General features: G+C 41.8%; 1 protein-coding gene across 3 annotated transcripts in view; it reads right to left on the bottom strand.

The window, feature by feature from the left end:
• The window catches only part of SMAP1 (small ArfGAP 1), a 198,732-nt gene that overhangs the window by 8,472 nt on the left and 166,728 nt on the right, over nt 1–23,532 (bottom strand). For all 3 annotated transcript variants that reach the window (XM_075923713.1, XM_075923715.1, XM_075923714.1), the window contains one exon: nt 10,564–10,691. In XM_075923713.1, coding sequence (XP_075779828.1) covers nt 10,564–10,691 — 128 coding nt within the window. The remainder of the gene's footprint in view (nt 1–10,563; nt 10,692–23,532) is intronic.

Genomic DNA, 23,532 nt, shown 5'->3' with positions numbered 1-23,532 from the left:
CAGCAGAGGAGGGTGAGGAGTTTGAGGGCAGCAGGCAGCAGGGGAGATGATGGAGGAAGGAGTGGAGACATGGCAGCAGAGAGAAAAGGGAAAGGTTTATAAAATATTTATTGATAACTTGGTATGCTGCCTCTGGCCAGTTTGTTTGCGCCCCATGGTGCAGTTTGGGTTTATGTGGGGATCAACACATGACCAGCGAGTGGGAGCCAAAACAAAAGTAGTCAGTTTAATAATCTTTTGTTGATATGTTTTAGTAGTTAAATTCTTGGACTGTCATTGCTCATGAAAAATGCTGTCACATGGGTAGAAATCGGGTAAATATTGCATTTTATTATTATCAGCAGAACTGACTTAAATGGGGTCTGTGTGTTGTGTAGTCTTGCCTTAATCTTTGTATTCATGCCTGTCAGTGTGAGAGAAGCTATTTGTATATATTGCTTGCATATGCAGCCACACTTAAGTTGAGGCCCTCAGCATGTTCTGTAAGTTTCAGTGCGGCCCCTGGGGCTTCCAAAGTTGAGTAGCCCTAGGTCATCCCTGACAGGTGTCTGTCTAACCTGGTCTTAAATATCTGCAATTTAAGCCCATTGCTTCTCATCCTAACCTCAAAGGCCAAGCAGAACAATTTTTCTTCCTCCTCCTTATGATACTCTTTTAGATACTTGAAAGCTGCTCTCATGTCCCTTTTCGGTCTTCTCTTTTCCAAGGTAAACAAGGCGAATTTCTTCAGCCTTGCCTCATCTCTCATGTTCTCTAGACCTTTCATCATTTGTGTCGATATTCTCTGGACTTTCTCCAATTTCTCCACGTTTCCTGAATTGTGGCGCCCAGAACTGGACATGATACTCCAGCTGGGGCCTAATGTAGATGGCTCATTCCCTGCCCAGGGGATGTGAGACTGGGCAGGTTAATTTCCAATCCTCCTTTTTATTCTTTTCCTAAGCCAGGAGGGCACAGTAGTTCTGATGGGGGTTGGAGAGGGGATGGAAGCCAGATCCAAGATCAATGAGCCCTGGAAAGTGGGCCCATTGAAAGGAGACTGGACCTGTGGATGCCTTGGGGGGTCAGCAGCAAGGACCTGCTTTGGGAAGCCCCCTCTTTGGAGGTGAATGTGGCAGCATTGAGACACCACCCAGAAGCAGGCACCACAGATACTAACTGCAGATTCATGGGATGGCTCTCACAGATCTTGCACATGCATAAGAGGATAGATCTGCAGGAGGGGGGGCGGTGGCATAGTGAGGGGGCTGGAGGGGTCAGTTGCCCATGAGAAAAATAATATAAAATTTAGTTAAAAATAGATGTCACACGTTTTTAAAAGGAATACCATATCTCCTGCCTTGTGTCTATTTTTGTCTCTTTAGGTCCCCAGTTAAAATTTTCAAAAGTACTTGTGACTAAAGTCATTTTTGAAAATTGGACTTGGAAATCTAAGCTCAGATTTTTAAAGGTAATTAAGCTCCTAAAGAGACAGTTGCCAACTCAGATCTTCAAAGATATCTATCTGATCGTTACACACCTTTGAAAATCTGGTCATAAGTGTCCTAGTCAGTTCTGAACGTGAGATGTAGGAGCCCAGTCCTAATTCCTTCAAGCTTTTTTTTTTTTTTTTTTTTTAAATGTGAACATTTATCTATACTAATTCCCATCCTTTCTCTTTCACTATCCAATAAATGCATGGATCAAAATTATAGGTGCTTTGTGAATATGCTGACATGAGAGTGGAAAGATTTCATATTGTCATGTATGATTCCTGGTAACCCATCTCAAGTATGAAAAACTAGGTTGATACCTGTTCATATTAGGAGTTGTTGAATTCAGTTCACCATTTGCAGTATCTCATTAGGATGTTTAGTGGAGAAGATATTGTTTGTTTGTTTTTTTATTTATACTGTGGGCAAAGCATGGGCTCACAAGAATTCCTCCATTGTTTTACCCTGAGTCTCAAAAAATTTGGTGTTTTTCTAAAGGCCTGGAGTCAATTGATTATGTAGGAATCTTAGCTTTCATTTAAAAAAGTTCCCTACTTCTGGGCCTTACAGCTAAGGAGGAAAGCTTTAAAACATGAACCCTAAATACTCAAGAAACAAAAGGCCAATAAAAATCCAACATTTTATTTTTAAAAAAATCTTATGATTTGTAGACCAGTCTCATAACTTTGTGTAGGTGTTCCTTGTGATTTTTGGGTTGGCAATACTGCTCTTTGATTGGTGAATTTAGAGAGCTCTCTCCCTTCACTTTCCCTTTCCACCCTCCTTTTTTGTCACAGGTCGTCAAAGAATCATAGAGACAATGGAGAGTAGGGTGAGTCCATGACTATGGTTAATGACTGGTCAGGGTGACTAACTTTTATCAGCCAGTGGTCTGAATGAGCTATCTACTGCCATCTGTTAATCAACTCTAGGAAAAGGCTTCACGAGCAGACCTTATTTATATAGACAACCTACTTTGCCACAGAGATCAGTAGACACACTTGCTGTGTCAAGGTGATTAATTTTGGCTCTTTTGGGTTGAAATTCATTTAAGACTTGGAGCTGGGAGAATGAAATGTTATCCATATTGTATGATTAAAAGGTTAAAGACCTGAACTTAATATGACCTACCTTAGGGTCTACCATAACTTGAACACTAAGCAGAGGATAGTGAGTCACATCTAAGTGAAAGTCACAGAAGATGGAAACAGGTTTTATTTTTGGTGGTGTAGAGTCTATTTGGGAGTCCTCAATTATAACTGACTTTACATCTAGTGTTTAAAGACAGAGCTGACTAGAATCAATTGAGAGTCCTTGTCTTGTCTCAGTGATCGCTTGAGCAAAAATCATTGATAAAATCTTGTGTAGACTGACCTTGGACTCAACATGCAGGCAGTGTGTTGAAGGGCAGTGCAAAGGAGGCAATGGTGATGAGGTACCATATTACCTAGTGAAATCATTGGTGTTGAAATCACTAAGGACTGGAACTAAGGACACAGAACTGACACTTTCTTAACAGACTCCATTTTTGCTATTTAAAAAGTAAATCAATGTAACAGAAAACTGCAACGCTCTCTGGTAACTTTTTAAAAATCAAACTTTAAACTTTATTGAAAAAACTGGATAGTTTGCAATTGAAAATATTTGACCTACACTTAAGGCAACTGATTTAATTTTATGTAAAATTTTGCATAATAAAGGATTGCATTTTTTTTAAATGTTCAACTATACACATTTTGATCAGATCTACTTCTGATGTGATATTTGTGTGTGGTTGTGGTTTGGTGTGTGTGTGTGGTTTTTTTTTTGCTCAACAAAAAATCCGGGGGGGGCGGGGGCACCAAAACGGTTTGAATTGGGCCCCGCACTTCCTAAAGTCGGCCCTGCCCATGACAGCTTACTTTACTTAAGAGCCTTTGGTGAGGAACCTTGTCAAAGGCTTTCTGGAAATCAAAGTACACTATATTCACTGGATTCCCCTTGTCCACATGCTTGTTGACCCTCTCAAAGAACTCTAGTTAGATTAGTGAGGCAAAATTTCCCTTTATAGAAAACATGTTGACTTTCCCCCAACAAATTATATTAATCTATGTGTCTGATTATTTTATTCTTTACTATAGGTACTGATGGCAGATGTATCAGTCTGTAATTGCCAGGATCACCTCTAGAACCCTTTTTAAATATTGGCATCACATTTGCTATCCTCCAGGTATTAGGTACAGAAGCTGATTTAAAGAATAGATTATAAAACCCCAGTTAATTGTTCTGCAATTACTGTTCAGTTTATGAGTTTGTTCCAAAATCTCCTCTAATGATACCTCAATCTGGGACAATTTCTCAGATTTGTCACCTAAAAATAATGGTTCAGGTTTAGGAATCTTCCTAACATCCTCAGCTGTGAAGACCGAAGCAAAGAATTCATTTAGTGTCTCTGCAATGACTTTATCGTCTTTGAGTGCTCCTTTAGCACCTCGATCCTCCATGAGCCCCACTGGTTGTTTAGCAGGCTTCCTGCTTCTGAAGTACTTAAATATTTTACTATTACTTTTTGAGGTTTTGGCTTGCTGTTCTTCCAGTTCCTTTTTGCATTATATTTTTACACTTAATTTGACAGAGTTTATGTTCCTTTCTATTCTACTCACTAGGATTTAACTTCCACTTTTTAAACAATGCCTTTTTATCTCTCACTGCTTCTTTTACTTGGGTGTTAAGCCACAGCAGCACTTTTTTGGTTCTCTTACTGTGTTTTTTAATTTGGGGAATACATTTAAGTTGGGCTTCTATTATGGTGTCTTTTTAAGTTTCCATGCAGCTTGCAGGGATTTTACTTTTGGCAGTGTACCTTTTGTTTAACTAACCTACTTATTTTTGTGTAGTTTCCCTTTCTGAAATTAAATGCCACAGTGGTTGGCCAACTCAGGTGTTTTCCCCACCCCAGGGATGGTAAATTCTATTACACTACAGTCACTGTTTCCAAGAGGTCCAGTTATATTTACCCTTTAGACCAGTTCCTGTGTTCCACTTAGGACTAAATTAAGAATAGCCTCTCCCCTGTGGGTTCCAGAACCAGCTGCTCCAAGAAGCAGCCATTTAAAGTATCAAGAAATTGTCTCTCTGCTTCCCATCTTGAGGTGACATGTACCCAGTCAATATTGGAATAGTTGAACCCCCCCCCCCCCACTATTATTGAATTGTTTAATTTTATAGCCTCTGTATTCTCCCTTAGCATTTCATAGTCAATATCACTATCCTAGTCAGGTGGTCAGTAATGTATCCTTACTGCTATATTATAGCACGGAATTACTACCCATAGAGATTCTATAGAATGTTTTGGTTAATTTAAGATTTTTACTTCATTTGATTCTACATTTTCTTTCACAGATAGTGCCATTCCCCCACCTGCATGACCTGGTCTGTCTTTTTGATATATTTTGTACGCTGGTATGACTGTGTCCCATTGATTGTTCTCATTCCACCAACTTTCTGTGATACCTATTATATCAATACCCTCCTTTAATATGAAGCACTCTATTTTACCCATCTTATTTATTTAGATTTCTAGAGTTTGTGTATAAGCACTTTAAAAATTTGTCACTAGTTATCTGTCTGCTACTTCCTGATGCGTTAAACTGTTTTTCAGTTGATTTTCATCTCATCTTACCCATACTTTATCATCTTCCATCCTCTCCTCTTTACTGGAACCTAGAGAATCTCTATTAATAAACCCTCCCCTAAGGGATATGTCTGTCTGATCCACGTGCTCATCGGGTTTCCCCAGCTCTTAGTTTAAAAATTGCTCTATAACCTTTTTAATGTTAACTGCCAGCAATCTGGTTCCATTTTGGTTTAGGTGGAGACCATTCTTCTTATATAGGCTCCCCCTTTCCCCCAAATTTTCCCAGTTCCTAATAAATCTAACCCTCCCCCCACTCCCAGCCTTGTTTCATGCGCACATTGAGACTCTGAAGTTCTGCCAAGCCACCTGGCCCTGCATGTGGAACTGGAAGCATTTCAGAGCATGCTACCATAGAGGTCCTCTATTTCAATCTCTTTCCTAGCAGCCTAAATTTAGCCTCCAGGACCTCTCTCCTATCTTTATGTCACTGGTACCTAAAAATACCACATCCAGCAACTCCTCCCCAGCACTACACATAAGTCTATCTAGATGTCTAGAAAGATCTGCAACTTTTGCACCAGGTAGGAAAGTCACCCTATGGTTCATCCAGCTATCTACATTTCTAATGATCAAATCCCTCCATTACTAACACCTGCCTTTTCCTAATGACTGGAGTTCCCTTCCTTGAAGAGGTATCCTCAGTGCGAGAGGATACTGCAACATCATCCAGCAGAAGGGTCCCAACTAAGGGATGGTTTCCCTCTGCTCCAGATGAATGTTCTTTGATTAAGAAACCAAGAAGAACATTACAATTTCACATTTTTCATTGATTCTCTTAGAGACAATTAAATAAGAAATAAAAGCTGTTCACAGTGTTGAAAGACATTATCTTGTTTACAGTTGGCTTTTTTACCCTAACAATATTGCTCAATAGACTTGTGCATGGAATTATAAGCAACTTATCTTTCTGCAATATTTTGCCTTTGAATTGTTTCTTGGTATTTTCACATGTGGAATACTGTCTTTTGGACACTTAATTTGCCATCACAGTGCAAATCAGCACTATCTTGAGTTTTAAAAGCCTCTAAGCTTATGTTCAATCTTTTTCAGCCTTATTAATTCTTTTAATCAATGCTTTATAAACAAGTTACAGGAAGATGGCTTTCAGGTTCTATTATTTTGTTATTGATGCACAAACAGTATGGTTCCTTGCCAGGATATCTGAAGAGATAGCAGTGTCTTTACACAATATAACCCTCTACCAGGAATGGACTGTTCATTTTACCAGTGGGAACTCACGACTGAGTTGGACTTTCCATGCATAGAAAGATACACTGGACAATAATATATATTATTCAACTATGGCTAATTAGAATTGAAATACATGATTAAAATAGGGCTAAGCAGAATTTGTAACGGTTAACCCCCACCTCAACTACCCACTTTATACCTGGGCCAAACCAAATTTCCCAATATTGGAGCATTCGCCACTTGTAAATCCTATAAACCATCAAAAACAAAATAAGGAGTTAAACTCCTGGCAAGAATATGGGATATGGACCTGCAGATACAATTTCCCTTTAATTTTAACCATGTTAAAATTAGAGGAACAGATGAAAGGATGTGTAGGGTGTGTAAATCCTACACTTAAGATAATAGCACCCTCCCTGTGCTAAATATACTAACCTCCCAGGCTGCCAAAAATAGGGCTGTCAACCTGCTAGCTGGGACTGACAATTGCCAATATCCATATTGGCTTCCAGAAAGTGTTGCAACAAACATTCAGTGTAAAACTACATCTGACCAGTCACTTGATTACTGAATATGTGGCAAAAACCACCTGGCATTAGCCTCATTGTATGTGACAGGAAAAATGACTTCCAAACTCTAAAAACTCAGCATTCCAAGAAGTCTGGCAAAAACTAAATCAGTTCACAACAAGTCACAAAGAGGGAGAAGGGAGATGGTAGTAAAGTGAGGCCTAAGCAAAGCTCTGAGACCTGTAAGGAAAAAGGAATCCTAAAACCCTAAAATCGGGATTCCAGAATTTCTATAACTGCCACTCAAGGACAGAGGTTCACCACATCCTGTTTCCAAACATCATGAGGAAGCCAGAGAGAGAAGCAGGAAGATCAAAATCACACCTAAGAAAATAGTGCGGAGGAGACAAGGACCTGCATCAACCCCTGCAGCTAGTTCAAACCATCATCCTCCCTAGTAAGGATTAATAGTGTTTCATTTTTCTTCATGTATATCAGATTAAAAATTAATGTGTTTGATAAGGTTTACAACAGTGGCTCCCAATCTTTTTAATACCAGACCAGCAAACCCATTTACAAACTTTTGGTGGACTGGTAACATGTTATTTGCATATTCATTATAGGAAGTTTGTGAATGGGTTTGCCGGTCCCCGTATAAAAAGCCCCGGTCCCCAGAGCCCCCAGTGCTAACCCTCTAGAACCCCACATGCCTCCACTACCTCCCAGAGTCAGCCACTGGCCCCAGAGTCCCCTGCACCCAACCCCTCCAGGGCTAGCCTCTTGCCCTCAGAGTTCCCTAGTGCCAGCCCCCTGCCCCAAATGCCTCAGTTGTATTCTTCTGTTTCCAGAGCCCTACTGCACCCAATCCGCCCAGGAGCCCCCTGTGCCAGCCCCCAGTCCCCAATATTTGACTTGTTTCCAGTGCCAGCCCTGCCCCCTCGCTACTAGTCCCACCCCCAGAACTGCCAGCTCCCCATCCTGGATGTCACAGTGCCACTCAGTGTCAGCCACCCACTCCCTCACCTAGCTCTGATGCTGCCTCCCAGCCGCCAGCTGAGTGCGGAGCACTTCCCTGCGCCACGGGAGAACTGCGCAGAGCCTGCAGCATGGTGGGCCCCTGCTGAGCGTCACAGCAGCTGGTCCCCTGCTGGATGCGGTTGCATCACTTGTGTGGGACTAAGCACTGCATGGAGCCCAGCTGTTGCCACAACCGAGCCTCTTGTTGAGCGCTGCAGCTGCCCATTACACAGCCCTGCCAGCCATGCTGGGTAGCAGCAGCCAGAGTTGGAACCAAGGTCGTGGTGAGTCTGCCCGAGTTGGGACAGCTTTAATGTGGCCCTGGCTCCAGCCACAGCACATGCTTGTCCGCCCAGCCACTCAACTTGCTGTGGGGAGCCCCAGTGGGTGGGTTCATTAGCATCTGGGGTTGTGGCCTGGCAGCGTGCTGCAGACAAGTAATAAACTGCATTTAAAAAATCCATTAGTCATCAATTCTTTCCTTCCAAAATTGGGTACACAGTCAACACATAAAACATTTCCTTTCCTTTCACAACTGTTGTTCTTCGAGATGTGTTGCTCCCGTTCATTCCATTTAGGCGTAGAGCCCACAGAAGAGCCCCCAGGAGTGGTGTTTGCATATCCACACATATATACCCCTGCTAGCCGGCTGCCCCCTCAGTTTCTTCTTGCCGGAATTCTCTGACAAAGGAGAAGTAGGGGGGATTTGGAATGGACATAAGCAACACATCTTGAACAACTGTTACATAAGATAAATAACTCTTTTTCTTCTTTGAGTGATTGCTCATGTCCATTCCATTTAGGTAATTCCCAAGCCGAACTATTGGAGATGGGGTCAGAGACTATCTAGAAGTGGATTGCAACACTGCTCTGCTGAATGCTGCATCATCACTGACCAGCTGAGCATAATGATTTGTGAAAGTGTGAATCAAGGACCAAGTGGCCATGCTGCAGATATCTAGGATGAGCACCTGTGCTATGAAGGAAGCCATTGAGGCCTGGGCTCTAGTGGAATGGGCTGTAAGAATAGGAGCTGGTACCTGGGCCTGGTCGTAACATGCTCTGATACAGAAAACAATCCTGGAAGAAATACACTGAGCCAAAATAGGGAGACCCCTCATTCTTTCTGCTATTGAGATGAATAGTTGGGGGGGACTTACAAAATGGTTTTGTTCTGTCTAAATAAAAAGCCAAGGCACATCTCACATCAAAGCTGAGCAGAGCCTGTTCTTTACCAGCAGTGTGTGGTTTTAGATAGAACGCTGGTAGAAAAACGAAACAAAAAACTGGACTATGTAGCACTTTAAAGACTAACAAGATGGTTTATTAGATGATGAGCTTTCATGGGCCAGACCCACTTCCTCAGATCAAATAGTGGAAGAAAATAGTCACAACCATATATACCAAAGGATACAATTAAAAAAATGAACACATATGAAAAGGACAAATCACATTTCAGAACAGAAGGGAGATGCGGGGGGGAGGAGAGGGAAGGTAAATGTCTGTGAGCTAATGATATTAGAGGTGATAATTGGGGAAGCTATCTTTGTAATGGGTAAGATAACTAGAGTCTTTGTTAAGACCCCAGCGTAAAGTGTCGAATTTTAGCATGCATAACAGTTCAGAGAATTGAAAGAGAATCCTCTGTACTGTTATTCATGCTAAAATTCGACACTTTATGCCAGGGTCTTAACAAAGACTCTAGTTATCTTACCCATTACAAAGATAGCTTCCCCAATTATCACCTCTAATATCATTAGCTCACAGACATTTACCTCCTCCTCCCTCTCCCCCCGCATCCCCCTTCTGTTCTGAAATTTGATTTGTCCTTTTCATATGTGTTCATTTTTTTAAATGTATCCTTTGGTGTATATGGTTGTGACTATTTTCTTCCACTATTTGATCTGAGGAAGTGGGTATGGCCCATGAAAGCTCATCATCTAATAAACCATCTTGTTAGTCTTTAAAGTGCTACATAGTCCTGCATTTTGTTTCAGCTACACCAGACTAACACGGCTACATTTCTATCACTGGTAGAAAAATGTCCTGGTGAAAATTGAATTGACACATCACCTTAGGCAAGAATGCCAGATATGGGCATAACCTGAAATTATCTTTAAAGAAAACAATGTAAGGAAAATCCACGGTTCAAGCTCAGAACTCTGAAACCCATCTTGCAGATCTGATGGCCGGGGTATATATGTGTGGATATGTAGGTGCCACTCCAGGGGACTCCCCTGCCAGCCCAACAGATACTGCTGAGGGAAAAACCTTCTAACAATCATGCACGCTGTGCACGCACACACACACATAAATGGAATGGACATGAGCAATCACTCCAAGAAGAAATGAGAATGTTATTGCTGTTCACACCTAGCTCACTAGTTAAAATACACAACTGCTCCGTGACAACAAGTTACTGACATCTGGTGGCAACTTAGTTATTTGCATGTAATTATATGGTATACTTTGTGTAGTTCTTAGTGCACAGTTCACATGACAATAACTGAGACAAACCACATCCTCTGTGGCAAATTCAGAGACCTAAGACTGAATGGGCATAGAGAAAAATCAATCCCTCTCAGTGTGTATTGTTCTCTCTCTGTCTGGTTAAGATATTGGTAAGGCATTGTGGGAAAGCTTGCCCTAATTCATTATATTTACCTATAATAGACAAATACATGTTTCTAAAGTTTACCTGAGTAGGTGGTACAGCAGCTGCTGGCAAAGGATTGGAGATCATTGGGCCAAAGATATCCAAGTCATCATTCAGTGTTGTGATGGTAGTGGTGCTTCCATTTGTAACAGGTGCGTCAGGAGGGCCATCTTAAAAAGACAACAGATTCAAGTTTTAAAGTAGAAACTATTAAAACCAAGAATTTAATAATTGTAAAACATAAATATATTAATAAAATCACTTAAATTGACTCAGTGTTGTAAACAAACTTCTTAAATACAATATCTCAGATCTGCAAAGTTATGAAAGGACAATTCTAACTGAAAAAGAATGATATATTAATATAATTAACTGAACATTTAGATACAGTTTAAAGACTTCTACCATGGCATCTTACTCAGTGGAATGAATATAATTTTGCAAGCCTTTTCACAATTTTAGTTCAGTGTTCACCAGCACTACAGTATTATCAACGGAATTTAATAGTTATCCTGCATCTAGCTACCAAAATGTTTTGGCTATTCAACCTAAGAACTATCATGTACATACATTTAAACTCCTTGGAGATATTAAATATTTGCTAATCCCTGAAGTTACTTACAATGCCATATTTATTCAAAATACTTAATACATATTCTTGATATGAAGAAAAAAGATGAAGGCACCTATCTTTTAAATGAGATATATTTATTTCTATAGAAGTAGAGCTGTACATTGTGCATGACAGCCATAAAATAATATTGTGTCTGACCTGTCCAGAGCCTACAATGTATAAGGTGTAAATTACATCATCCTGAAAGTCGACAGAAGTTGGAAGAAAGCATTATACAAAATCATGCTGTATAACATTTTAATTTTTTCACATTTAATAACTGATTTTCTAATAACTGCTATATGTGTAGACATGCGAGTGTGTAGTTTACATTTTCTAAAATATGCCTACAAATCATTTTTACTCCTAGTAGGATTCAGGATTATAATGTTGATGAGATTATACCAAATTAAAACATGGACATTACTGTTAATATCAACAGTGACTGAGAAGGAAGACATGTTACCAAAAGTAGACACATATGTAAAAGTATTACAAAATATACATGACATTTCTGGATCCCTTACTGACTATTTTGCATCAAAGTTTACATTATGTAGAAAAAATTGAAATCTTATGTAACAATATATGATGCAATGTGCATTCTCCTAAGAAATTAACAACCTTCTTACACTGAACTTGGCAAATAATGAAGTTGAATGGATGGTTTTCATGGAACTTTATGCTGGTTACATGTACAAAAAATTAGGATGCAGATTCTATGAAGTATTTTGTCTTGAATAAAAGGAATCCGAGTCTGGGAATGTCCTTTGCTAAGAGCAGAAACAAAGATTCCTCTAGTGAGGGCACTGAAGTGCTACACGTCTCATCAAAATGGTCTCTCCTAACCAAAAGACAACAGGTCAAGCTTCACTTAACAGCTTTGAAAAATGTGTTGCAGATCACGAAATAAGCCCTTCCCTGTGAAATGCAATCTCTCCTCTGCTGCAGGGAGCGTCCTAGCTTGAAACTCTTAGCTGCTGGGCTGGGAAGGGTCAGAACTTCTTTCCCTGCATAGCTGCTTTTGGGAGATATATCAGACCGATTTCTGGGTACTTCCCCCAGATGCTGGAAGTTACAGAGCCTATGCAGCCGCCCCAGTGGTTCCTGTAAGCTAGAGGAGGTTTCTGGAGGTACATCTGATCTCCCCATGATGTTGGGAGCACCACAGTTGGGCTTCTAGCTGCCAATCGCTGACCAGGCAAGAGAGGGACTGGATTTCCTCTTTCCTTGTGTGACTGCTCTTGGGTACGTCTCCCAGCTACAACTAGTGGTGCAAGCTAAATCTAGCTAGAGGTATGAAAGGTAACAAGAAGATGTTTTACAAGTATATTAGGAGCAGAAGGAAGACCAAAGGCAGGATAGGCCCTTTGCTCAGTGAAGAGGGAGAAACAATAATAGGAAACTTGGAAGTGGGAGAGATGCTTAATGACTGTTTCGGTTTCTGTCAAGAAGATGGATGGTGACGGGATGCCTAACACAGAGAATGATAGTGGAAATGGGGTAGGTTTAGAAGTTAGAAAGAAAGAACAAGTGAAAAATTAGAAAAGTTAGATGTCTGCAAGTCACCAGGGCCTGATGAAATGCAACCTGGGATACTCAAGGAGCTGATAGAGGTGGTATCTGAGCCTTTAACTAACATCTTTGAAAAATCATGGAAGTCAGGAAAGATTCCAGAAGACTGGAAAAGGGCAAATATAGTGCCCATCTATAAAAAGGGAAATAACAGCCCAGTCAGTTTAACTGCTGTTCAGGAAAGATAATGGAGCAGGTAATTATGGAATTCATCTGCAAATATCTGGCAGCTAATAAGGTGATAGGTAACAGTCAGCATGGATTTGTACAGAACAAATCATGTCAAACCAAGCTGATAGCTCTCTTTGTTAGGATATTAAGCCTCGAGGATTAGGGAGAAGCAGTGGACATGGTATACCTTGACTTTAGTAAGGCATTTGACATGGTCTCGCATGACCTTCTTAGCAATAAACTAGGGAAATGCATCCTAGATGGGGCTAATATAAGGTGAGTGCATAACTGGCTGAACAACTGTTCCCAGAGAGTAGTTATTAACAGGTCACAATCATGCTGGACGGGCATAACAAGTGGGTTTTCCACAGGGGCCCATTTTGGGACTGGTTCTGTTCAATATCTTCATCAATGATTTAGATGATGGCATAGAGAGTACACTTACTAAGTCTGCAGATATCTACCAGCTGCTTTGGAGGATAGAGTCAAAATTCAAAATGATCTTGACAAACTAGACAAAAGGTCTGAAATAAATAAAATGAAGTTTAATAAGGACTAATGCAAAGTACTCCACTTAGGAACAATCAGTTTCACACATACAGAATAGAAAGTGATTGTCTAGGAAGGAGTACTGCTGAAAGGGATTTAGGGGTCATTGTGGACCATAAGATAAATATGAGTCAACAGTGTGACACTGTTGCAAAAAAGCAAACAGGTTTCTGGGATGCATTAACAGGAGTGTTGTGAGCAAGACACGAGAAGTTATTTTTCCACTCTACTATGTGCTGATCTGGCCTCAATTGAAGAGCTGTGTCCAGTTCTGGGCAGCACATTTCAAGAAAGATGTGGAGAAATTGGAGAGGGTCCAGAGAAAAGCAACAAAAATGACTCAATGTCTAGAAAACATGAGCTATGAAGGAAGACTGAAAGAATTGGGCTTGTTTAGTTTAGAAAAGAGAAGACGGAGAGGGGACAGGATAGCAGTTTTCTAGTATCTAAAGGGGTGCCACAAGGAAGAGGGAGAAAAAAATTGTTCTTCTTGGCCTCTGAGGACAGGACAAAAAATGGGCTTAAATTGTAGCAAGGGAGATTTAGGTTGGATATTAGGAAAAACTTCCTGTCAGGGTAATTAAGCACCAGAATAAATTGCCTAGGGTGGCTGTAGAGCCTCTATCACTGGAGAAATTTAAGAGCAGGTTAGACTGACTCCTGTCATGGATGGTCTAGACAGTTCTTGGTCCTGTGTGAGGATAGGGGACTGAACTCGACCTCTCGAGGTCCCTTCCAGTTCTATGATTCTTCCTCCTCGTCACTTGCTTTCTGTAAGGGGCGGCGAGGCACCAGCATGAGGTAGTACCCCCAAACCCGAAAACCACTGGCAAGAGGGGCATGGGGCCAGCCAGTAGTTGGTAGGGCCAGAGTCTCTGGGCATCCATGGGGACTAGTGGGATGGGGGGGGGGGGGCCCTCTGGCATCTGCAGCAGGGATCCAAACTCTACTTTGTTCTCCCAGTGCATCTTTCAGGGACTACCTCCTTTTCCCCCCCCCACACACACACCTCACTGTCAGGAAGAGGAGCAACACAGTTGGAGGAGCAGAGCGAACAGGCCACGTTACTCCCATTTCCCCTTCTGCTGCTGGTGAGTGTGGGAGGTCTGACCCCTGCTACTGGAGTCTGTCTTACTAGTCCCCTGGTCTGCATCGCTTGGGAGTGGGGGGATTGGAAGAAATGTGGGGAGATGCGGGACTTGGAGCAGAGTGGGGCTGTCCCAGCATTGCCCCGGGCTGGGTGGGGCAGTCATGTGGCCAACGGCTTCACTTCTGCTTCCTGTCCCCATTAGGGGGGTGGGGATGGGATGGGATGTGTGTGTGAGATTGTATAGGGAACTACCCCCTTCCAGATGCAATTATTCAATTGTTTCAATAAAAATAAAGGTTAAGAACTTGATAGAATTTTTTTATTGGTATAGCAGCAGCAAATCATACTCAGGGCTCAGCTCACTGATTGACAGATTTGATCATCTGAGATTGTTTTTAAGACAGTCATCTCAATTAGTAACCTCAAACTTGAGCATCACTGTCTTAAGTTAACAAAAACAAGCAACAAGTTCTGGTTTCACATGTCATTAACTGAATGTTAGCATGGAACATCTAGCCTCCACCTCCTGGAACCACCTGCAGTTGCAAGAAGCTCCACAGCAGCCGCCTTCAGTGCCCAGCTCTGTAGATAACACAGAAGTGATGGTGGCTATCTCTCAATCCTCCCTACAATAGGTTTGCAACACTCTCCAACTTTTTGGGGGTCAGGACCTTCATGATTACAACCCATGAAATTTCAGATGAAAACTTCTAAAAACATGACACTGACCAATTTCAAATCATACAGGAAGAGAATTGGCCAGAATGGACCATGAATTTGGTATGCCCTAATGATAAATATAATTAACACTTTTCTAGATCATTAAAGTTTATTTTATTCCTTTATCTTATTTTAATATTGTGTCTGAATATTTTTCCTTAACCTGTTTTAGTTGCGTCTATTGTGCCCCTGTAAATAAGTGTTATTTTTCCCTCAACTTATCTTCCTTTTTCAACTGCCATATGAAAAGAAAAATATCAAATTACTAGTCACATGCTCTGCAGCAATTCCCAGGGATCCAGAAAAAAGTTTTGTAAGGGGCTTTGTACAAACACACAATGTGATACATTACTTGACTTTTAGAATTTACAATCTAGTTTAGAGAAGATGCAACAAACAAGAAGAAGGCTGGTAAATGAGAGTAATGGTATTAATAACAAATGTTCATAAGTTCTTTATTTTAAATCTTAATTTATAAATTGTAAACAACCACCCCAATATTAAGTCATATGGAAAAACTTATTTGGCCATCTTACCATTAGTGCCTTGGAGTTTTAATAAGGCAGTTTTAGCAATATAATTTTATTTTCATTTTTTAAATTATGTATCTCTCAGGTTGGGCAGTAAAAATCATGCAAGTTAGTTTTCAGACTCTCAATGCTCCAATATATGGGTTGCAAACAATGCAGTTTATTTCATAATACTATTCTCAATGTTTGAAAAACACAAAATGTTCCTTTAACAACAGGTTACATAATAGAAAGGGGTATAGTATGACCAATTTTGAAGGATGCTCAAAGAATGTTCAAGAGATGTGACTTGCCTTGGAGAATTTAAAACAATTATTATAAGGTAGACTAGGTCCCTATACCTATCTCATAGAACTGGAAGAGACCTTGAGAGGTCATTGAGTTCAGTCCTCTGCTCTCATGGCAGGGCTAAGTACCATCCCTGACAGATTTGCCCCAGATCCCTAAATGGCTTGAACTCACAACTGTAGGTTTAGCAGCCCAATACTCAAGCCACTGAGCTATGTCTCCCCCCCCCCCCCGCCCATTACTAATTGAGGCTGCAAATACTACTGCAACAGAAATAATAATAATAATTCCAGTAAATAGTACTGTGACCATAATACCTATACATCAGCAGAAAACCCTGACTACAAGCATATGAAGTTTAACTTCCCTTACAGTAGAGAGCGACTTAAAGAAGAAAACTGGTAGTTGAATAAATTGGTTCATATTGGGGATGTAAAAAGTCTGTTAAATAGGTAACCGTGTAACTCCAAAAATCGCAGCAGTTGTACATTCTGTGGGTTCTGCAGTATAAAGCCTGTAAGGATGGGGATTCTACACCTTCTTAGGCAACCCATTCTAGTGTTTCACTACATCCCTAGTGAAGTAATTTTTCCTTTCCTAGTATCCAACCTAGGATAAAGAGGTAGTTGCCAAAGGTGTTGGAAGGGAAGAGATCTGTTCGGCAGGCTCTTCATACTAATATCTCTTTTTTCTAGATGAGGTGACCACATCTGTAGGCAGTATTCAAGATGTAGACGTACCATGATTTTATATAGAGGCAATAAGATATTTTCTGTCTCATTCTCTATCCCTTTTTTAATGACACCTAACATTATTTGCTTTTTTAACTGCTGCTGCACACTGAGTGGATGTTTTCAGAGAACTATCCACAATGACTTCTAGACCTCTCCCTTGAGTAGTTGTAGCCAAATTAGTCCCCATCGTATAGTATATATAGTTGGGATTATGTTTTCCAATGTGCAGGGGTTGACAAGCAGCGGTGAGCCCTGCTCACCAGCCATATAGTTTGGCACGCTGCGCATGCGCAGACCACACTGTAAATGCGCTGATCGTGCTGAGGCACCGTGCCGGGCTAAAATCTACTCACCACGGGCGAGTAGATTGCCCTAATAGTTGAGCCCTGCCAATGTGCATTACTTAACATTTATCAACATTAAATTTCATTTGCCATTTTGTTGCCCAATCACTTAGTTTGGTGAGATCTTTTTGAAGCTCTTCACAGTCTGCTTTAGTCTTAACTATCTTAACTATGAAGAAATCCCAGAAGCAGAGCACCTCTTGGAAGAGAGCCAATGAGCATGCTCCTCGTTGCCTGCTCACGTAAAAAATCAAGGTTGTGTTATTGGTCAGTATTCTCACCACCATGCCTGACAAATGCAGCAGGAAAACCCTGCAGGCCAGTCAAACCACTATAAGTTTCTTGATGTTTATATATAAATGTCACCTCCTCTGGTGTCCCCAGCCCCTGGATCTAGAGATCTAAGAGGCATGACCCAACTCAGGTCTGAGGAGTCTTATCAACAGTTCCAGGGAGGAAGTGGGATTGTTGAATGGAAGTCCTTTCAGGATCTTCTCATGATCAGTCCAACATTGCAATGAGGTACCACTAGGGAAATGGTTACAATCTCCAAGTGGTCACTGATCTGGGATTAGGTTGATGTCAACCACTGCTCGAGAGATAGCATGCAGAACCTGGCATGGCAAATCACATACATATGCACTGCCATGTTGCCCAGCAGGTGCAGGAACACCCTGTAAGTTGTCAAGAGAAACATGGATACTTCTGCAATAAGGTCCGTCAGGGCCTGAAACCTGTCTAGTGGCAGAAAGCATGTGGCTTGCAGGACCTTGATGTTGTGCTGGACCTGTGCTTTGGAGCTGCCTTAAACCAGCCAGTCATCAAGGTGTGGGTAAATCTGGACACCCTAGTGCCTGAAGTAAGACACAACTACTTCCATGCACTTGATAAACAAACTCAGTGCTATAGCTAGGCCAAATGGGAAGACCGCCAAATGATAGTGGACAGAACCCACCATAAAGTAAATGAACTGTCTGTGACCTGGGACAATCACTACTTGGAAGTATGCATCCTTTAGGTCGGGGACAGCGTAACAGTTTCCAACATCCAGGGAAGAGATAATGGCGGCCAGGGAGACCATGTAAAACTTTAGTTTCTGTAGGTACTTCTTTATGTCTCTTAGGTCTTAGACAGGATACAGACCCTCTCTCTCCCCCTCCCCCGCCCCCGACCTTTGGAATTAAAAAAAAAAAAAAGATACAAGGAACAGAAATCCCTTCTTTCCAGTATTGAAGTGAAACCTCCTCCATTGTCCCCAATTATAGGAGCCCCTGAATCTTCTGTAGGAGGAAATTCTCATGAGAAGGGTCCCTGAAGAGGAATGGGGGAGGGTGGAGGAGAGGAAAATAAATTAGAGGGTGTAGCTGTGCACTACTGTACTGAGGACCCAGTGTCCAAAGTTAGTGCCGACAAAGTTAGTGGGAGAAAAGGGGAAAGGCTGTTGCTCAAAATTGGAAATGTTCGATTCAAGGAAAGGTCTGGTATGTCATTCTCAGATGTACGCTCAAAATTTGGAATGGGCTGAGTCCAACTGAGCAGAGGGTAGACGTGGGTGGCTCATGCACCATCTATAGTCCTTAGGCTTTTTTGTTCAGCAAGACCTGCTGTGGCTGGCTCCCCTAACCCTTGGGTAGTTGCAGTTTGAACCACTTATGCACGGTCCCAACATGTAGCGCAGGGGCAGGCAAGGTATTGCCCACAGGCAAGATCTGGCCCACCAAGTCACTGGATGCAGCCCATGGGCTATCCTGATGGGACCTCTGGCATAGAGCAACCCCATATTGTTTTAAGCAGCTGGCTGATCCCTACAGCTCTCTGCTCCAGGCACTGGGGGGTGGGAGGTAGGCAGGAGAGAGACAAGGAGGCTTTGCAGAAACCAGCCAAAGGGAGCTGAGAGAGTTTACTATAGCGAGGGCAGCACATTAATCCTCCCTCTAATTCCAGTACCCAGAGCAGAGAGCCACAAGGAGCATCCAACCATTTTCAGTAGCCTGAGCCTGCCTTGGGTCCTGTAGGACTACTGGCCAGGAGCTGCCTATGTAAGGACCGCCCAGCCATAGCCTGCCTTTTGCACCCTGCTCCCGCTGTCCCCCAAATCACCATCTGAATCCTCTGCATAGCCCAGGAGAGCCTGGTAGTTGGCCACACTTAACTGTAGGCAAATATATTTTCCATCCAAACAAGTCTAGCCTCTTGGAGTCTATTTTTTGGGGTAGCTCCCCTAAATTTAGCTCCCCTATGGTTAATTGCCTCAACCACTAGGGAATTTGGGGAATGGTGGGAGTAGAGGTACTCACAGTATTTACATTCTGCCCACTTAGTGTGGGAGGTAGAGAGGAGAGGGTTTGCCACAGGGGGCTAGTTATTTTTGACACCCCTTTGTGTAGATGGCATCAAAGGTAATGGGAGGTTTCCCTATCAATATTAATTCCTGCTCTGTACTGGAGCCACACCTGGAGTGGTTAGTATCCTGTGACCCGGATCTACTGGAAGTGGCAACTTCACATCTGGCAGTACCTGTGGTCACATCTGGAGGAAGAACAGACTGAGCAGGATGTGCACCTCTATGGGGATTTCAGTGACTGGCACACTCAGCTGATTCATGGCTTTCACTCTGGTACAAGGAGTGAGACCTAGAGGCATCATGGGCTGGTCACTGGGGGGACTTCCCCAAATGGGATGACATCCATCTCAGTGACTGATTGTGGGGCCCACAGAATTGGTCTTACAGATCTCTAGTGACCTTGAGATTAAATGGGTTAGTTCTTAAGTTCTTGCCATGCCTGCAGGAGATGACCCATAGATGCCTTTTTGGATCTGCACCTAGTAACCAGCGGGGTCTGCCTCAAATCCTGCTGATGGCACCCAGGATCTGGTGGCTAAAGAGAAATCTGCTGCGACTGTCTCCAGCTTATAGTGGGTGATCAGTGGTGGGAAGTTTCCCACAATGGAGTGTGGTGCCACTGGGATGAAGGTGGAAGAATGGGTCTAAAGGTGGACTTACACGGAGGTCTAGGCACTGCTAGGGCTGGTGGGGGCAGCAGTGGGAACATATTTCCTGTGCAGCCTGTAAATCTTTGGGTGTCAACAGCACCTGAAGCCGATGCAGGCCCATCTGTGTGTCTGAACTTCCAGGCAAGGAATGGGACTGGCTACACTGCTTGACATGAACAGTGAATGGGGAGAAGAACTGCTCAATGTGGGTCTTGGCTCATCCCTAGCCTGTCCTTCCCATTGCAGAGTGTAGGAGGAGATGAACACCCTACTTGCCTTCTTCTATCTCTTGACTGGGACCACAGAGAAGGATCCATGACAGCTCTTCGATGGCACTGTTAGGACACTACACATCAATGCTACAACACTGGCTGCAGAGTCAGACTCCTGTTCCAGGGCTACAGTGAGTGCTGACTCCATCAGGAGTGCTTTGAGCCTTATCATGCACTCTTAGACCTAGGTTTAAAAGGACTTAAAAATGTGATACTTGTTGCTTATGAGCCCTTCACCAAGGCACCTAAGACTACTGATATGTGGATTGCTGATGGGCAGAGGATGTTTATGGTGATCACAATGTTTAAAATCTAGGGACCTGCACATGCCATGACCCGGCTGAGTCCCAGACAAGACTAAGAGAACCCTAATTACTGCTAAGGGCTAACTAACTCTATTACTAACTACACTAATTCTACAAAGACTAAAGTTCCTACAAACAAAGCAAAAGCCATGCTAGTAAGAGCAGTGAATGTTCTATGCAGTCACTGGTGGTAAGAAGGAACTGAACATGGGGGGAAACTGATGAAGTCCCTTATGCCTTGCCATGCAGAGGGCATCAGAGCTGATCCTCCATAGACACTGCTGAGGGAAAAACTTACTGCTTCACTGAGGGAGAATAAAGAAATTAAATGAGAACAAGTAGTTCTTCCCCTTGATAATGTTGCTCCTCTTCACTTTCCTCCTCCTTCCTTTCTAAACTCACAGGCTGCACTGCCTGGGTTGGTCTATACTGTATGATTGGGGAGAAAGTTGTAATCCTTGAAAGAAGAGAAAATGCTGGCTTGTATGAATATGGCCCCATATCTCAGGTCATTCAAATAGCGCTATGGCTATAAGTAGATGGTACCAGAGTGAAACACACAAAGGATACCAAAAAAGATTTTCCTGTGAGCCCAAGATTGTTTTCTTTGTAGGACATTCTCCCTAGAATCCCTATCTGATTCCCATTGTACTACACAAGAGGGAATTGGTGTATAGGAGATTATTCCTTTCTGTGCCTTGAGGAGAATGAAGAGAAAGGAGTGCATGCTCCTCCAAAGATGGGACTATTCTATCAGGCCCCTGGAAAGATGATGAGAGAACAAATACTTGACAGATGTTAGTCAAGATACTACTGGAAGGCTCTCAGATACTAAGGTGATGGGTGAAGTATACAAAAAGATCTAGTATGTGCTTTGATTTATTGTACCTTACCTAACTGGTGGGGGATGAAGTCAGTACCAGACATATCTCCTTTGTTTGCTGCACTGATGAGTCTTTAACTCATTAAGTATCACTATCTTCAACCTCTTGAGGAGAATACCAGTTTCAATTAAATAACTCTGTACCACATTTGTCCTGTGTATTATAAAACCAGATACACAAATTTTGGTACCAAGGACCACTTTTCCAAGGTGACCAACATCCAAGAGCACTGGTATTAAGAGAACCTTGTGCAGTGCTTTGTAGACCACCGTGCAGATACAAATTTCTATCTGCGGAAAGAAATCAGTATCCACCGATCCACAGGGCTCTCCTCCCAGAAGATGCTGTGACCAGAGGAGAGGAACATGGTGCTTTTGCTGGCAGCTCTTCCGGGCCATGCTGCCGTATTTCCCCCAGCCCTGCTACCAGTAGAACTGTATGACCCCAGACAAGAGACGCAGCTGGAGGCAGTACATCCACACAGCCAGGAGGAGCTACCACTATGGGGCAGTGACTTTTGAGAGAGACAGCACAGTGTTCCTTTGTGGATACTGATTTCTGTTTAGGAATAGCCATATCTACGGGTAGAAATTTGTATCCATTCAAGTCTCTAGTAGTTTAGTGGATACTGTTGGTACTCTCTTTAAATGGTTGGTACTAGTGTACCAGAATGATTTGTCAGCTCACTGGCTGCCCTTCAACTGTTGTGTCCTAGGACTTTCATAGAGTACTCCGAGACAAATAAATTTTAGGCAGACTGCTCCAGCTTTTTTAATCTGTGTAGAGAAGGACAACATATGGGACAGTGCTGAGGAATATGCCCCTTTTCTAAACAAAAGAGGCATTTGGAGTGCCAGTTGCTAAGCAACATTAAAGCTTCACTCAAGAGGCAGATTCTGAACCCTCAATCTCATGTCTGACATATCTCCAGAGCCCCTATATAGGAGTGGGGAAGGTGTGAGCTAGTTTATATATTAAATATCTGATAACCTTCCCCAGTCCCCTTAAAGTATCAGACTTTAGCATGGATGCTGCTAACCCAGAAAAATCAGATATTGCATGTATGGAAATTTGCTCTTCACAATAAGAGTGGTATCCATGCAGATGGACACAAACAATGTAGATGGTCACAAATAATAATCAAATTTAGTTATCCCATAATACTAAAATACACTTTTTTATCATTTAAAAATCCAAACATTTTACTTACTGTAAGTGAAAAATGTACAGCATATGTAATCGAGAAGCAGATATTGAAGCAACTTCAACTTAAAATATACCGATTATCTGAAGTCCTAGTGGACATTAACAGTATAACATTGTAATGCATTCATCAAATTTAAATTGGAGAACATGTTAAATAATAGTCTTAAACTCATCAAAAGCATCAAGACATCTACAACAAATCCATAAAGAATATGGATATTACACTTTCTCTCTGGCTATACCAACGTTATTTTCCAGTGCTCCAGCACTATAACTATGAATGGCTTGAAGGACTAAATTCATTTGGAGGGCCAATGTCTATTGTCAGAACATCAACATTAAATATTCAATGACAACACATGAAAAGTCTGACACAGCAATAGAGAAATGGAAGATGACAGAAATGAGATTTTCATATATTGTACTTCCCTATCTGTTTTATTTGCTGGATCATTTTCTAAGACTGTGTTCATGCTAGAAAAGCACATGAGAGAGATGCATTATTTAATTAAAGTTTAATTCATATAAAACTCCTCCATTATTTACTAACACATGGTACAACTATAATTTCAGCTCTCTCATTGAAATATTTTCTGTCATTTCTTTTCCCACTTCTAAAAATAAACATTTGACAAATCAAAGATAGAATTTTTATCTGAGAAAAGAAAAGAAAAAATATCAGTGGAACAAACCAAAATGCTGTAAAACAGTATTAACACCTCTCTTCAACAATTGT

The sequence above is a fragment of the Pelodiscus sinensis genome, chromosome 3, assembly GCF_049634645.1.
Source record: "Pelodiscus sinensis isolate JC-2024 chromosome 3, ASM4963464v1, whole genome shotgun sequence".
Classification (NCBI taxonomy): domain Eukaryota; kingdom Metazoa; phylum Chordata; order Testudines; family Trionychidae; genus Pelodiscus; species Pelodiscus sinensis.
Note: the sequence above shows the minus strand (reverse complement) of the source record. Positions and strands in the feature narration are given on the sequence as shown.